The sequence below is a fragment of the Dermacentor variabilis genome, chromosome 6 (assembly GCF_050947875.1).
Source record: "Dermacentor variabilis isolate Ectoservices chromosome 6, ASM5094787v1, whole genome shotgun sequence".
Classification (NCBI taxonomy): Eukaryota; Metazoa; Arthropoda; class Arachnida; order Ixodida; family Ixodidae; genus Dermacentor; species Dermacentor variabilis.
The window spans coordinates 173,789,378-173,807,328 of NC_134573.1; the positions used below are offsets into that span (position 1 = coordinate 173,789,378).

General features: G+C 43.9%; 1 protein-coding gene across 1 annotated transcript in view; it reads right to left on the minus strand.

Moving 5' to 3' along the window:
• Nucleotides 1-2,474: 2,474 nt before the first annotated feature.
• Nucleotides 2,475-17,951, minus strand: part of LOC142585828 (lysine-specific demethylase 5A-like) — an 83,153-nt gene continuing 67,676 nt past the window's right edge. Inside the window, exons 27-33 of the mRNA XM_075696855.1 lie at nucleotides 17,472-17,554; nucleotides 16,610-16,727; nucleotides 13,499-13,734; nucleotides 13,228-13,305; nucleotides 8,226-8,402; nucleotides 5,713-5,890; nucleotides 2,475-4,625 (exon numbers count right to left, since the gene is read on the minus strand). Of these exons, the coding sequence (XP_075552970.1) occupies nucleotides 4,309-4,625; nucleotides 5,713-5,890; nucleotides 8,226-8,402; nucleotides 13,228-13,305; nucleotides 13,499-13,734; nucleotides 16,610-16,727; nucleotides 17,472-17,554 (1,187 nt within the window). The 3' untranslated portion in view covers nucleotides 2,475-4,308. The remainder of the gene's footprint in view (nucleotides 4,626-5,712; nucleotides 5,891-8,225; nucleotides 8,403-13,227; nucleotides 13,306-13,498; nucleotides 13,735-16,609; nucleotides 16,728-17,471; nucleotides 17,555-17,951) is intronic.

Sequence of the window (17,951 nt, forward strand, 5' to 3'; positions counted from 1 at the left end):
GGTGATCATCGGATCGACAGCCAGGTTGGATAAGTAGTGGCGCCCCCTACAGTCGGTGAAAGTTGGAAATAGTTGGCCCTACCAATGCCCTACATATAGTGTATTCTAGTACACTATAGCCCTACATAACAAAAACTTCGCGTCCAGGTAGTAGCTGCATAGAGCTAGTTTTGTATTAATTCTATGGGCCGTTGCAAAGTAAAACTTGGTATGTTTCCATTCGATTTAGACTCCTTTGAGCCGCCCAAATCATGGCCAATCACCCAGAGTGGGTTGCGCCACATCATTAAGGAACAAGAACAGCCTTTTAGCTCTACTGTCATTAGATGGTCATTAGAACCACTTGCTCTCTCTATGCTGCCACCATCATTCCGTAGGATGCCAACTACAATTTTCTGGTAGGCCTCGGAGATGGGGCAGCGTGAAGGCTTTTACGGCTCCTGCAGCAACCACTTTCAGTACATTAAAGTATAGCCTCACTCCAAAGGAGTCTTCGTTTCTCTTTCGCTACTGTTATTTTTCTTTTTGGTAGAAACCTTTATGGGCTCCACCACAGAACAAGACAGGCCCAGGACATCCTGCAAGTCATACCCCAATGAAAAGACATCGTCCATATGACATTCAAACCAGCCCCCCAATGCCCATGAAGCATTTCGATCAGTGACAAATAGGACGTCTTCCAGATCCTGTTTTGGACATTCTACCACGGATGTCTCAAGGTAATCCCACATGCACCTTTTTTTTTATATACACATTAATATATGTCCTTGAATCAAGGCTTTGCCAGAGTTCCTTGTAACAGAATTACGTTTTCTCGCATGTTCGAATCACAATTTGAAGCTGTGTGTGCATGCAGCTCATGTGTATGTCGCTCTTTACGAGTTTTCCGATGCAATTTATTTTGCAAACTTCAATTAGTTCAATAAGCCACTTAAGTGGGCTTGGGTGGAAGGCCTAGAAGATTGAGTATGCTGAACTTCCATACATGTGCGTATACAGTGTGCACACAGCGTATACATCTTCTTGAAGTATAGGCGTTCTGCCCATTGCATCTGGCACAGATTGTGGCAAACCCAGTGCAAAATGCCCTGGAATATGTAAAATGTATGCAGCATGTCCACATGATGTCCCTTGCATACATGCAAAGGATGTTCACAGGACACCGAAAGCGCAGCCAAATGATCATGTGAGAGATGCATGCAGGAAATATTCAACACTAACTAGGATATCATTGTCCTGGAACTGGATGTTTAGAGGATATCCATAGAACATCATTGTTGTCACTGGGTCATAGCTGGTCATAGCCCTGCGTAGAGTAACGCAGCAGCAATGATAAAATAGCAGAGGAGGTCAAAAAAGGAATCCACCTGCTGGGAAATCCACCGATGCAAGGCCCTTTAAAAAAATGCCACCGATAAGTCAATCTGGTTCTTACTTTACGGGCCACCGTGCACTAATGTGTACCCATTCATTACTGTCAACACTTCATATATGAAAAGAGATATGCGATACGTTTCTGAAGGAGCCGTCGCCGATAGGTCAATTTGTGGAAACTGGTTGACACCATTTAAAACCTGGTATCTGTCCTGAACTGACGACTATAATTTCCAGCCTTATTCCAAGCCCTTCTTCAGCACCTTCAACATATTATTTTGTAATTCTATATGGTGCATGGCATGCAAGGTAGTCAAAGAGCCTTGTACAAGTGGCCTCAAATGTGCAGGCAACACATTTGACCCTTCGGCAAATCCCTAGCATATGTATGCACAATCAGGTATGCACCTACGTGTGCAAAGGTTGTTTTTCATGCCAGTACACATTGCTGAAGCAGAATGTACTGAAATCTTGCGTAAACAAGGTTGCTGGGTAGAACATGATGCATGGTGTTTTACCCCTTTCACACACGATGGCACCATTTGTCTAGAGAAATTGCATTTTTTTATGTGCATCATTGCTGCAGATATCTCGTACATTATGCTGAATGAAATGGGTAAGTACACCCAAACAGATTAAACGGCACAAACTGCCAAAATTGCCACTTGTTCAAAATATGCGTGCGTACAGGACAGTTGTTTAGCCAAGACTCGTAGATGCAGCTTCATTCACTTCTTTAGCACCTCTCATGTGCAATAAGCCATTAATATTATGTCTGGTAGTAGTACTTTCCAACATTTGGTTCATCACAATTTAGTTGTGCAGAGCACCATTTGTCTGTGTATTAATTATTATAAATATGCCCACTTCCAAGTTTTAGAAGTGAATTTTGACCCCCCCCTCCCCATCCCTCGCCATTCAATTTCTGCAAAAGAAGTACTTACATGTAACAGTTGTGTCCTATTGTGTGGTCTGCAAAACAGGTGAATTTATTCAGCAGCCAAATCACCTATACATTTCCATCAACACATGAACAAGAACATACATATGAATATGTTTTGTGAGATGTCCTGCTATTAAGAAAAAAACAAAACACAGTGTTCTCCAGAAAATTTTTACTGCATATGTACAAAAAGAGACAGATAGACCTAATTAGTTTCAAGTATTTTCTTGTCTAACAGCAGCTTGTGTGAAATCACATGTCAAACACAGGAACAAAAACATTTTCTCTGCTGCGTAAACCATGCTATTACCGACATGAAAAGAATTCTCGAGCCTTTGATAAATGCACTTTTCCTTTCACAGACCTGCACAATTACATGAGGAAAAAAAATCTACAATTCCACGCAAGGTGCACATATATGTTCTAACATGATTTGCCAGTTTGCTTTGTAACCAAGAAGGCTCAAACAGAAAAAAAGAAGTCACGATTATGTGATCCACTGCTATTTGATGAAAAAAAGTACAAAACAAGGATTGCACAAAACCATACCTAAAAAAATATATATATAATAATAAAGGGAGGAAGGGTTTGAAACCTCATCGCTCACTTAACCTTGGAGCCACAATATAACACAATGAAAATAAATAAAACGTGGCTTTTTTTCTCTGCCAGAGCTTCAAACCTATCATACAAGTGGTACAAGCAAGCTGATGAATGCAGTAATGAGAAATGCAGTTCCATATCCTCGTTCATGCACATGCCAAGAAATATGAACGAAAAGGTGTACACCCAGAGTCAATCGTGGCCTCCCGCCCCTCAATGAAGTTATTTTGTCAGAGAAGGGTGTACAATGCATTTGTTTGTTTTGTTCGTCCTCATCATGACTACTTGTATAGATGCACCAGCGAAACACACAAAATTGGGTTGAATGGAGGCTCTACGAATGAAAAAGTGCGCGCTATGACAACGTCGAATAAATGGTTAACAGGGCACCACTCGCTAAAACAAACTGCAGCTTCAACATCGCCATGATGTCTGCGTGATCAGAGATGCTTGTGCCACAGAGCACTACCTGCTCTTACTTTTGTGTGACGTCCGGCATGCTGACTGTACATGTACACACTAAACCAGAAGTGACAAACGAACACAACGTGGTCACATGGTGAGGAAGAACAGCAAGCACCATGATCATCTAATAATACAGGTCTTTATCCTTTTTTTTTTGTTATTTTTATGGTTTTCGTATAGGTCTTATATGACATTCAATGTATGTATATATGTACAAATGGTGCTGGCTGCTGACGGTTTGTCTAGGAGGGAAGGCTTGCAGGTGTTACCTCAAGTGTGTGTGTGGTGTGCGTGTGAGTGCACAAGTGCGCGCCACGCACCAATATTACAAGAACGCTTCCTTAGTGAAGCAAGCACAACACACCTAAACGCACCAATAGACGAGATGTGCATGCAGGGCTTATGCAGCAGTATGCAATGTTAAACAAGAGAGAGCAGCATATGCAGTGAAAGATATTACTGATGAACAAAACGGAAGTGCACGAGAATGCTCCACAGAGCAAGAAACAGTGGCAGTTCAATTCATGCCATAATGAAAAAGATGAAAAGGAAAAACCACGCGACAAGGGGGATGCTATCTGATTCTGCTATGAAAGAGGACCAAGGGTGGAAAAGCTTATATGCCGGTGACTGCACAGGTGGGTAGAAATCAAATAGGCTCCCCTCCATAAATCAGTTCACATGCCCCCATTACACACACGCGAAAATAATGAACACCACAATGACCGGAACAACGCAGCCACACAAACTTTGAAATCTCACTACAACACAATCCAACATGCATCATTCCCCAACTTTTACAGCACATCATCCATACCTGAGGCTCAACCTTTTGTGATAATGCGTTTCTCTAAATTCTTTAAACGCGACAGCACCCCCCACACCCCTCACTTATTTCAACAAGAACAAAACTAGACAACACTTCACACGGCCGCTGTTACGAGTGCAGCAGCAGTCGGAGGCTCAGAGATTGTGGGAACAGTCACGCCGCTGGAATCTTCGGCTTCTGCTGGCACTGGCGATGCCGAGTCTGCCATTTCGTCGGGCAACTCTGATGACTCCCCGTTCCCATTAAAGTCGTGCTGGCTGCTGCGACTCGAGGCTTTAGCATCGGGCTGACTGCACTGTGGGCAGTAATAGTCCTCATTGTCTTTCACTTCATTCATGCTCAGACCCACGCAGAGCAGGTGGAACCACTGTTCGCAGCCTCCATCACACTGCACCCAGTTTACTGCCTCACCTGGAAAGAAATACAAATTATTGTGACTGCTCTGGTCTTGGCAAGATTCCTGTTAAAGGGAGACTAAACAGATACACTAAATCACTTTAGGTTGTGCTATTCCTTAAAACTCTATTTTCATTCATTTCACTGTTAAAGATTCATAACTAGAAAAGAAAACAAAGGCCATGATTCCATAATTCCGGAACACCAGCACTGGTAAGTCAAGTGACATCATAGATTTTGGTGACATCATAGATCATAGCGTATTGACAGTGAAGCTCAAGGAAAATTTCAAGCATTAACATCAACTCCTGCTACTGACTGAAAATCAGAACAACTAGATAGTGTTGAAGACACTGTTGCCGGGACAAACGATCTGGCTATGTATGCTGAGCATGCGTCTGCTGAAAACTTGCAGCGGGTGCTCAGGAAACATCACCGTAAAGACACTAGCCAGACAGACTACATTCCTGGCGGCTACTAATGCAATAGCACTTAAATTTATTCAAATATTTTGTGGTGTTATGTTATAAAAATAAGCTCATTTTGTTTTTTCATGTTTTCTCATAATCTCATTTTTGGGGTTTCTTGAACTTGCCGAAGCGCTATCTCGTTCTTCAGTGCACATAGAACCATAATTTTAGCAACGGCATGTAGCTACATGTCTGTACTATACAATGCTAGGAGCAGATTTTTACTTTTCGCTTTTGTAAATGTTAAAATCCGGCTACTAATTGGACCACATGATTGCCATGTGTGGTGATTGAACTTCAAATTTCTGTAAAATTGGTAATACCTGCAATATAAAAAAAGTAGTCCTAAAGTTGTGCTGCTTACACTTTGTAGTAACCAGCCATATATCTTTATAAACATTCTGGCCAATACTCTCATTACAATTGTTCCAATAAATAATAGGTGACTAATTTTAATTATACCTGGAACCACTCAGTAAATTTAAAAAGTAATTATATTTTTTGAAATCAGCATGAAAAACTATGTCGGGGGGACAATTTTTATTAAATGTAGTCAAAAAATAAAAAAAAATTTTTCTAAACACCTCTTTCCCCCTTAAAGTGATTCAAGGTCTAACAGTGACTGTCCCTACCTTGAGGTTGGACGCAGTCTGGCGCAGAGCAGACTTCATCAGCCACATCAGCTGTCTCGGCAGATGACGATGCAGTCTGCGGGCGATGGGCCACTCGCCGTCGTTTCACCACCTTGTCACCAGGGGTAGCACCACCTGATCCAGAGTCCTCCCGGCGCACCTTCTTGATGGGACGCACCTGGATGAAAGATATTTTCCTTCGTTTCCATACACAGCTTCACTTTGGCGTATGACACACCATGGTAGCACAAAGGCATTGTTTGAAAAGAGTACAGTCAAACCTCGATATAACAAATTATAAAATATTACAAAGTAAATCTAAATGATTTCTCGCCGATATCGGCATGTAACAAGTATATGCTTACAACGAACTTCGAATATAACAAAAGTATTTTCATGTCAGACAAGACTTCGTTAAAAGGTTTGACTGTAGAATGAATCGTCAGTCACTGACAGAGGAAAAGCCACATGCGTGCCAAACAAAAAATCCTTGACCTAGGCAGCCTGGCAAGGAAATTAGTTTTGTGATGTGTGGAACATAAGCAGTAGCTAGTATGTGTTCTAATTATGCACATATAATTTGTTTATTATTCTCACTGCTGTGCTACCAGAAAGCTGCAATGGGTCAGAGGTGACCCAGCATCCATGTCTTGTTCGATAAAAAACTATGCTTTTCTTCACACCAGCCGCTTGTAAGGAACATAGCTCATACAGTCAAAGCTCGTTATAATGAAGTCAGATATTAAACAATGATTTCTACATTATATCCAATAGTCGTTATAAAATTATGCATATAAACTCCAGTGAACAAGTTTGCACATGAACTCAATGAAAGATAGACAACAAAAAGTTGCAAAAACGCACAACTTCTGAATTTAAAGCTTAGTATAAACGTATGACTTCGCCTTTTATTCTGTGCTGGAGAGTAAAAATAAACACACCAATAGCGATGCTGGCCGCATCCACAAATCAATTTATTTAAAAACGACATAATCTTTGTTTGGTGGTACTTGAGGGCATTCGACAAGACAAAACTATGCAACAGAATGAGAAAGTGCAGATTACTAGGAGAGGTTGTGGGGCGAGAGTTTGATCACATGCCAGTTGGCCAATGCTAGCTACTTTCTCTGCCCCTAGATGGCGGGGCATGCAACAAAGACGAGCAATTCAAGCACTCTTCTGCTGTCGGTGATTCAAATTATCCAAATATTGCGTTTAAGATTTTCTTGACTTGTTGACATATTTCGAGCCACACGAACACAAAAACTACTTTCTTTCATTATACAAGTAAAGCTCCCATTGAAACAAAGCAGGGACCAATCAAACTTTGCGTTTACTTCATTTTATCCTGTATTTTGCTATACACGTTTGTTACAACGCACTTCGACTATATAGTTGCTAAGACATGTTCCAGTATGAAGAACAAATGTCACATTCAAAGGATCGCATAGAAAATTCTTTACTGCACACAACAGTGTCTGAGACATTACCATCACATTCTATCGCTCACACTTGGTCCTATACTCACTCTTGCATACGTAAAGAATACATGCTTGCATGGTGCAAACTTGTGCAGCTGTACTTAATACTTGATGTTTTACGTGCCAAGATCACCATGATCATGAGGCACGCTATAGTGGGAGGGGGGTGTCCGGATTAATTTTCACCACATGGTGTTCCTTAACATGCACCCAATGCACGGTACAAGGGCATTTTTGCATTTCCCCCTCATTGAAATGCGGCCGCTGCAGCTGGGAGCTGATCCCACGAATGCGTGCTTAGCAGCATAGCGCCAAAGCCACTAAACCACCATGGCAGGTGAGCTGTGCCTAATGACCAAATAATAGAACTCTAGTAAACCTAAAACCTATATTCCAATATTAAGCAAATTCAGCGGCCAACTGATCAATGAATGTATTGATTTACGGGTTAAATGTATCGGCACATGACGGGGACAAGATGCCATAGCAGAGGGCTCCGGATTAATCTTGATTTCAACCCCAACAGCATGCAGTCAGGATATGAACCCGAGATCACAGATTGCCATAATCACGAATACAGTGACTCATAATCTCTCCGCAATGATTTCACAGGCGTGAGATAAGGACATTACTGAATGATGAAAGTTGTGAATGAACATGGGTATTAACGAGAGCGAGTGCTGGCAGGTTTCAGTAGATACGAGCATAAACTGGAGTGTGTGCCAGTTAACACGAGTACCAACGGAAGTCAGTGATAGTAATTTTGTGAAGGTGCTAGCATAAACGTGAGTGACTGTCAGCGAGTGTGAGTGCGTATGTCAACAATTGCTGGTGAGTGGAAGTTGATGCCACTTACGTGCATAAGTACAAATGTGAGTGGGTGCCAATGAGTGCGAGTGCACATAAGGATGAGCGAGTACACAGCTTACGAATATATTAGTGAGTGCGCATGAGTGACTATCTGCTTTATCTGCCGACCTAGGCTCGTGACCTGGTATGAATTCTTCCAGCCTGCACTCAAAATGTACGAACCTTGCGCTCGGGTTGCTTCCCGGCGTCGGTCCCACCTCTGGACACCTTCTTGACGCCGCTGGCTGCTTTGGTTGAAGAGTCGGCCGTGCCTGAGGCTCCCTGGCTGGCTGTTGTGGACGGATTGGCAGCCTCGTCCTTGGCTGGTGCTCGCTTCTGCAACTTTGGCTTTGGCCGTGGCTGTGCATGTTGGCAACAACAACAACAACGATACAGAACCACACCCGGACCAATTCTATTTTAATATTCATAAGTAAAACTTGCAATGACAATTTGAATTAAAAACATGTTAATTTCAGGACATTTTAGTGATTATCATCTAAATAATGAAACAAAACTAAAGAAACACTAAAAAGAATTGGGGCAACTCAAGAAAATCACAGTTGACTTTCCTTAACCTTTCGAAGGTCAATGACGTAAATATACAGCCCCACAAACAAGTCCCAAAATGGTCAATGCTGTATATTTATGGCGCCGTCTGTACGTTTAAAAAGCGCACCAATTTCCTAACTTTTTCTTTTCTGTCATGTGCTGCCACTATGTGGGAATACAGGGAATTTTTTTCGCACGCCTCCCTCTCTTTGTTTTCGTCGCATGGTTTGTTTTAGAGCTAATTTGCTCCCGCGCCTCTATATACTACCGCTGGTGCATTGGTGCACGCGAGGGCGGGCGGCGGTTCGGGTTTTGTTCGGCGGGCGGTGTCGGTTTCTTGCGCTTGCAAAACTGCTGGCTAACTAATTAATTGCTCAAAGGGCGACCGCCTTTTTCTCGCTCGTTTCATGCTCACAGGGGTGTGCATACAAAGGATGCCGCAGTGTATGCGTCTCTGTTGCTTTTTCTTTTTTTGACACTCTCGAAAACTAATTGCCTCTGGTGGGCGATAAGATTAAGATTAGCGGAAGTTTGTCACACGTGCTTTTTTTGACAGGCACAGAACCACACACATTTATTGAGTGCGCGCACCTACGCAGTTCGATTACGTTATGGATGTACATATTAGTGTAAGAGCAGGAACATTTGAGTCTTGCAAAATATTCTCGTCTGTGCATTTTTAAGGCCTTGAATTATGTGCATAAGTATGCGTCAAATTTATAATCCTTATAAGATTATTTCTTTTTTTATTGTTATTATTCATGAATGAAGAGTACATATATACCAACGCAAAATATTTTTTTCTCACTTTACAGTTACCCTAGAAAAACTGAGATAAATTGTTTTAGAAGTAAGTCCTTAAGAAGAATTGGAATCTGCAATAAAAGAAATCGACCCTGGGTGGTCACATATGGTGAAAAAAATCGACCCTCAAAGGGTTAAATTGGACCCTGACGGGACCGATAAAATTGATCGAATTATCAGGCAAATTGAATTAAACAAGGACACAGAAAAACGCCAGAACAGGCTACTGTATCTTTGCCAGTCATTGTCTGATTCTAAAATGCCCTAGATTCGAACAGGTGACCATTTTCTGTGAGTCCAAAGTAGAAAATTTTCACAGAAACAACATTAAAGCTACTAAACAAAGAGGCATAAAGTGGACGCAAATTTTTAGCAAGAAGAATATGTGTTGCACATTGGCTGCCAGTTTCCTAAAGTCAGCTCCGCGCCACAATATATTTTTAGTCAGCTTTGCCACAACACATCTGTGTCCTGCAGTATAGCATACAATTGCCAAGAAGGCGGCTTTGGTTATGTATCTGATTATACAGCACGTTAGAATTGGGTAAACACCGTAAACAGACATTTTGAGCTATGAATATTGCTTGTGTGAAGAAGAAGACTCATCTCGCTGTACAGCCGCATCGTCAGCGCACGGCTAGGCTCTGCTCGCGCTGCTGGTTTCTGGCGTCTTTTTGGATGGTGCTTCAGGCTGCCTCGCTGGTCCCGGTTGCTGTGCCCTTTGCATAAGGGGTCGCTAATAAACCTCTTCTCAATTGGGGGAAGTGCTGGGCTTCAAACCCAATCGCTTGAAACACTGGAGCTGCGACCACGAATGCTACCGCCCACCATGGCCTCCAACTCAACCTCAAAAAGTGCTGCTTCGCCGCGCAGGAGGTCACCATAATTATTAGGCCGCGTTATGTCCAAGCACAGCGTTCCACCCGATCCTGCAAAACTTCGAGCAGTCGCTGAGCTTCCGAAGCCATCAAAGAACTTTGAAGCTTTGTGGGCCTGTGCTCATATTCCTGGCGCTTTGCTCGGAATTTCGAGTCGATCATGGCACCATTGACTCAGCTTCTAAGCGGTGACGCTGACCTCTCCTCCTGGTCACCTGCATGCGACTCCGCATTTGCTACGCTGCATCATCTTCTCACCCTCTCCACCCTTTCTTCGCCATTTCGACCCATCAGCTGCAATATAGGTACAAACAGATGCCAGCGGGGTCGGTCTTGGCGCCGTCCTTGCCCAACGAAAGCCTGGCTACTCTGCACATGCAGTCACCTATGCGAGTTGCACGCTGACGAAGCCCGAGGCCAATTACAGCGTGATCGAAAAAGAGTGTTTGGCTTTAGTATGGGCACTTGGCAAGATCCGACAATACTTGTACAGGCGCCTATTCGACTTGGTCACAGATGATCAGGTGCTATGTTGGCTCACCATCTTGGCAGATCCCACTGCCTGCCTAGCCTGTTGGGCACTACGCATCCAGGAGTATGATATTCGCATGATCTACCACATGAGTATCACATACCACAGCAGGCGCACACACTCAGACGCAGACGCCCTGTCCCGTTCCCCTTTACCTCCAGACCTGGCCTGCAGCACAACTTGTGCACACTCCGTGTCATCTTTTGACATGGACTCCTTTGCCACCACACAACGTCGTTACCCATGGATCGCATCTATTTTTGACTATCTATCTGGATCATCAACCATCCTTGTATCCCGAACCCTTCGACGCCAAGCAGTTCATTTCGCCATTCATGACCAGCTGCTCTACCGACACCCCTGAATTACGCTTCTGAAGGCCGTAGGTGGCTTCTGGTGATTCCCTGCAGCTTGAGATCACAAATATCGTATTTATTAGAATCTAGGCCGATAGTTTCTTTTTTTTTTCAAGTAATCATATTCCAAACTCTAGGGTCGGCTTAGATTCGAGGATTTTGAGAAACGCGCCAGTTTTTCATTGAAACTGCTAAATATGGTGCATAGCTAGCACCATCTAAAAAAGTCAGTATCGCAGCCGCTACTAGCCATGCCAGTAGCCAACCGTACACAAGCGAGGCCGCCATTTTGACCTGTGTCATGTCGGCCGTATCGGTGTGCGGCGTGGTGTTATCGCGATGGCACCAAGCAGGAGATGCCCCTACAGTGCAGCTTTCAAGAGAAAAGTTGCGATAGCCACAGAGGCATCGTCGAACCTTTAAGATGGGCGGGACTTTGGCGTCGACGAGAAAAATGTCCGTTGTTGGAGGGGACAACTACAGCAGCTTTTTGCGTGCGCCGCAATGAGGATGGCATTTTGCGGACAAAGAAAGGCCGTCACCACGAAGTGTAGACAGTTTTGGTCGACTTCGTTCAGGCGCAGAGAGCAGCTGCCCTTCCAGTGACACCAGACGTGCTCCAAGCGAAAGCTAAGGAACTTTCGAAGGAGCGAGACCTAACGCCAAAGGATTTCAAAGCCAACCGGGGCTGGCTTCAGAAATTCATGAAGTGCTTCAGCTTCAGCCTCCAACGTTGCACTTCAATCACCCAGAAGCTGCCAAGCGATTTCGAAGAAAAGTTGATAGCTTTTCAGCGCTACGTGCTGCGAAAGAGTGAAGCGGCAGGCTACAACCTTGGGCAAATCGGCAACGCCGACCAGACGGCTGCGTATTTTGATATGCCAGGGGCGTACACTGTGAATGAAAAGGGTGCCAAGGAGGTGAAAGTGCGCTCTGCGGGATATGAGGAGCATTGCACAACTGTGATGCTGTGCTGCACAGCTGATGGACATAAACTTCCTCCTTATGCGATATTTAAAAGGAAGACACTGCCTGCTCAAGACACTTTCCCAAGAAATGTCATTGTGCGGGCAAATGAGAACGGGTGGATGACGGGTGCGATGGTGGAAGAGTGGGTTAAGATTGAGTGGCAACGGCGTCCAGGAGGCCTTTTGACAAAGAACTCGCTCCTTGTTGTCGACTCTTACCATGGGCACTTGACCAACAACGTGAAGGCTGTGCTCGCGCAAGCGAACACGGACCTCACTGTCATAGCGGGCGGCATGATGGGCCAGTTGCAGCCACTTGATGTCTGCATCAACAAACCTTTCAAGGATCGTCTGTGGAAATATTACACGGACTGGTTGACTGACGAAGACCACATGCTAACGGCAACGGGCCGCATCAAACGTGCATCGATATCGCAGCTGGCGGGCTGGGTAGCTGCAGTGTGGGACGAAATCCCAGGTACTTTGATTATGCGCGCCTTTAAAAAGTGCAGCATATCTAATGCGCTTGACGGTACCGAAGATAATGCACTGTTTGAAGGTGACAGTGACAAGGAACACAGTGACGAGTCTAGCAGCGACGATGACATCGAATGAGCTCTGCATGTTCAGATTCAATAAATGCTGTTTGCATTTGGTGAACATATAATGAACTACTGATACAATGACCACTTACTTTTGTGGAACTAACTATTGATTTCGTTATAAATGACCTCGACTATATAGAATGTTGCAATGTCAAGCACATTCGTAAGCCACTTTTGCGCTCAAATGTCAGTTCTTTCGGCAGAGAGAATAGCCTCTTTGCCTATTTTAAGCACCCTTTAAACCTTGTTAAACACTCTGCGATGTCCCAAGCGCTGAGAGTGAATGAGTGGATTCTGCACAGATTGCAGTCTACTTCTGCCATGCATAACACAATGTGTGCAGTAATTTATGCAAGGATTGCTTATTTAGTAATACTATAACTTCGACTGGCCATATCTGCAATAGGAACGCAAAACACGATTTTTTGCCTATTCGTTCAAGGAATGGCCCTTATTTGGGAGGGAAAAAAAGAGCCTTTGTTGAGCTTACCTTTGCCGTGGCGGTAGGCAGCTCTACCTTGCGTTTTTTTGTTCTCTTCTCTAGTCTCTTTGAAGCCTCCGAGTAGTCCTAGGAAGGAAAATCGGACAATATTCAGACAATAAGGTGAAGACAATCTTTTGGGTTTGGTGCAGGCTTCAGCTTAATTTTAAGACTCCACTGATGCTGGCATTATGTTTATCTTCGTCATCTGGCATGGAAACCCTGCAGCTTAGAGACTCTAAAGAGTTCTGAACTACAAGAAGCCAAGTAGTACACTCACCTCGAACTCGGGGAAAGCCTCAAAAGGGGACAGGGGGTCCCTTGGTGGTTTGGTGGCCTGAAGTATGCGCCAAATGTGGCCAGTCTCATCGAGCGACACCTCCAGCAGGTCCCCTTCGGTGAGCAGGGCCTCCAGGCGTGCCTTTGCTCCTGTGCTCAATTCCAGCACAGGGCTCTCGACCTGCCGTGGCACCAGCGGAGACTTGCGTGCATGCTTGCGTGGTGAAGGGTTGCACACTGCGAGAGACATGTTCCCAGCAGTTCCATCAGCATCTTAATAGGGCGTGAACTTAAGCCAGTTAGTAATTCATGTTTAATTTACAAATATGTGGTAGACAGGACACAAGCACAAACAACAAACCCAGTACTACTTCCACACACTTGCTAGAAGAAAAACAGGACACATACTGTAGAAAAACCAAAATAACAAACAGATAACAGATAACCTTGGCTTAGAGTGTCTCTGCCAAGGCACTACTGAACTGCCACCAGCCTACCAAACTTGCATAAACAGTCAATGTCAGATATTTGGACTCCCTAGGTACAGCGAAAACTTCTAAAAAATCAGGCAGTCCAAAAGAATGAACGCATGTCTTTAACTGCCCTCAAGGGCTTAAATCGCCACTGCTACGTTCGAAATAGCGTTAACCCTTTGAGGGTCGAATTATCTTGAAAAAAACTTTCCCAGGTGGTCAAATTACTGTATTGCGGATCTTGAATGTACAAGATGTATAAAGTCGGGAATAAATAGTAAAAAAAAATTAGGAACAGTATTTTGGTGTCGGCATCACTCAGAACTGCAAAATGGTCAATAGTACTTCCGAGCGTGGTACTCCTTGAAACACGGGTCTACGCACAGCGCCTTATCGCAGTCTGCACACCTAAAATGCGTGTCTGTTCTCTTGGAGCGAGGAGTTGTGTTGGCGCACACATGACATCTCTGCATGCGCCTGCCTTGGGCAGAGGTCTGATGCACCCTCTCGCGTAAGCGCGTTGCCGCGGAGAGCGAGAATACCTCGTGAGCGGTGGTGATAAACAAGCTAAGTGCAGTGCCAATCAAGATAGAAATCAACTTCCGCCGCCCCTGCGAGAGCGTGCCGACAAAGAGAAAAACCACGTTTCGCGCGCCTCCGTTGCGGTCACGCGGCGGAACCGAAACCGCAAAAGCGCATTGCCACTGAGAGCGAGAATACATCGCGATTGCGAACGTCGCTGATAAACAAGCTAAGAGCAGCGCCAATCAAGATAGAAATAAACTTCCACCGCTGCAAGAGAGTGCCGACAAAGAAAATGACGTTTCGCGCGCCTCCGTTGCGATCACGCGCCGAAACCGAAACCGCCAAAGGGGCGCTGCCGCAGTCTGAGCGACGCGCTGAAGCTAGCAATCAGTTCTGTTTATCTCCCCAAGAAGGTAGCGCAAATTTCAAACGCTTCTTGTAAGTGCTAAGAGGTTGCAGCACCTCTCGGTGAGCCCGCATCGTCATTATGGCGCGAAATTTCAAACGGAGGGTCGGAACCGTACTCGTACAGCAAAGACCTTGCGGGACAGAAAACCGCCGCCGTACATGTACGGCAAAAACCTTCAAAGGGTTAAAAGCTTGCCAGCACAAATATTACGCATCTCGGTGCCCGTACTATGACAGAAGATGGCGGGTGCACACATGTATAATTGTATAATTAAGAAGTCATTTTATATCCTGTGACAGTGACACTTTTACACCCTCAGTATACTCGACTGCACAACACAACTGTAGTGCGCCAAAGCTGACTTTCGGGAACCAGCATTATGGAATGCTTTAACCCTTTCAGGGTCAATGGCGTAAACGTACAGCGCCGCAAACAAGTTCAAAATGGTCGATGCCATATATTTACAGCGCTGTCTGTACGTTTAAAAGGCACACCAATTTCCTAACATTTTTTTTCCCTGGCATGTGCTACCACTATGCGGGAATACAGAGAATTTTTTTCTCATGCCTTCCTCTGTCGGCTCTCGTTACATGGTTTGTTTGCTCCAGCGCATCTATGTACTACCGCTTGTGCATTGGCACGTGCAGGCGGTTTCGGCTTCTTGCACTCGTAAAATTGATGGCTATATCGTTACTAATCGCTCAAAGCACGACCGCCTGTTAATCGCTTGTTTGTTGCTCACGGGCGTGTGCATACGCAAAGGATGACACCGTGCATGTGTTTCCTTTTTTTTTTTCTGAGACCCACAAAAATTATTTGCCTTTGGTTGGCGATAAGATGAAGATTACAGGAAGTTTGTCACAAGTTTTGCTTTTTTGACGGCCACACAACCACACAGTTTTTCTTACTGCACTACCTATGCAGTTCGATTATGCTATGGATGCAGATATTACTGTAAGAGAAGGAAAATTTGTGACTTGCGAAATATTCTCATGTGCGCATATTCTAAGCCTTGAACTATAACAATACATAAAATTTTTAATTCTTATAAGTTTATTTCCTTTTTTTTACTGTTATTCATGAATAGAGAGTACATGGATACCAAAGCAAAATATTTTTCTCATTTTACCGTAATTTTTCTAGGGTGACCGTAAAGGTCACCCTAGAAAAATTACGGTAAATTTCTTTCGAAATACGTCCGTCGGGAGAATTAGAATTTGCAATAAGAAAATCGACCCTGGGCAGTCGCACATGGCGAAAAAAATCGACCTTGAAAGAATTAATTCGTACTGTTGATGTGAAGATATCGTCGATGTATGTGGCATGAAACCATATCATTCATCGCAGACTCCCAAATTTATCAAAATGAATTGTTTTCTCATTCGAATTAGCTTTCTTCGATTGGCCAATAATTCGAAAAATTCTGCAGCCCCTTTCCGTGCAAGAAAAATGGATCAGTGACTGTACTTATTTGAATGAAAGGTCAAATTTCAATACAACAAAGTTTCGATATAACGAAGCAAATTGCCAATTTTATCAACTTTGTTATATCGAGGTTTAACTGTATATGCATACCGACTACGATGGAACTTCACCAGAATTTTATGTATGGTCGGAGAGTGATACAGGAAGTACCAAAAAGGTGCTCGGATCACGATCGACCAAACACGCATGCCGAAACAATGTGATGTGATGGAATACTGACCAGCATTGTTCTTGGATGCAGTTGAATAGGCATGCTCCATGCTGCTGTAGCTGTCGCATGGAGGCTTTTCATCGTCCATGGATGGCTTCACGTCACCGTCACCAAGTCCATCCTGAGACTGAGGGGCAGTGAGAAAACAGATAAGTGATGAACAATCAACTCTGTGCTAACGATCTCGCACTTTCATACATACTGCAGTAAGTTGACAGCTGATTGAAGATTTCACAGCAACACAAAGGCTATGGAAGACACCAAGGTGGGAAAAGCTACAGGTTCAATTTTGACTACCTGGAGATCTTCAACAACTATGCAAAGCTTGGTAAACAAGTGTTTTTGCAGTCCGCCTTCACTGGAATGCGGCCACTACAACCTTGTGCTAAGCAGCTGAACGCTATAGCCACAAAACTATCCTGGTGGAAAGTAACTCAGTGCTTCACGAGTAGTTGCAGTGATTGTAAACTAAGTCTGTGTACAAAAGCACTCCTATGTGCTTAGTTCCTGTTATTTTCTTGTACCGCACCTAACACAAACATACTGTTGCAATGAAAACCTCAACGCTTAGAGGACTGCACTCGCACTACACGTTACACAAAGTCCTGGTTGCTGATCATTGCCTCCCACTTATCAGCCAGCCTGGTCGTAAGTAAACTGCTGTGCGGAAATTGACTATGTCATAATATGCAACACAGTACGTAGTTCTGGTCAATGCACAATCAATACTGCAAATGCCACTGTACACAGTTGCTGCTGATGCTCCCAATGTGCAGGCATGTAGGCCTTGCTTTACAAGAACTATGAGAGATATGATGATGATGAAAGCTCAATACAAAAAAAAAAAACAGTAAATAAGGGTCACACATACCAGAGACACCTCCTGTTCTGCAGCAACAGTCGGAACAGCATCCTCTGGGACACTAGTGGCCTCTATGTCAGAGGCACTGCCATCTGCACAAAATGATAAACGAACATGAAAGACATGCTGTATAGTAAACGATGCTTATAATTCTTGAATCAGGACAGCCAATCATATGAAATCGAGCCAGGCACTCTTCAATGCACGACCCTTGTGCACGAAGCCCGTAAAGTCAAGCTGAAATATCAGTGACACAAAAGACCAGCACTAAGGTTACTTTGGCGAAGTAATTTTTCAAGACTCAATCTGCAATTACAGTTAAACAAAATGAGATCTTTCTTTTCCATTGAAATTTGTTTTTTTCCGATTCGTCGATTTTGTGGCCCCTTCCGCGTAACAAGATCCATCGGAGACTGCACTTATTCGCATAAAAGGACAAATTTCAATACAGTCAAACCTTTATATAACAAACTTCATATAACGAAATTC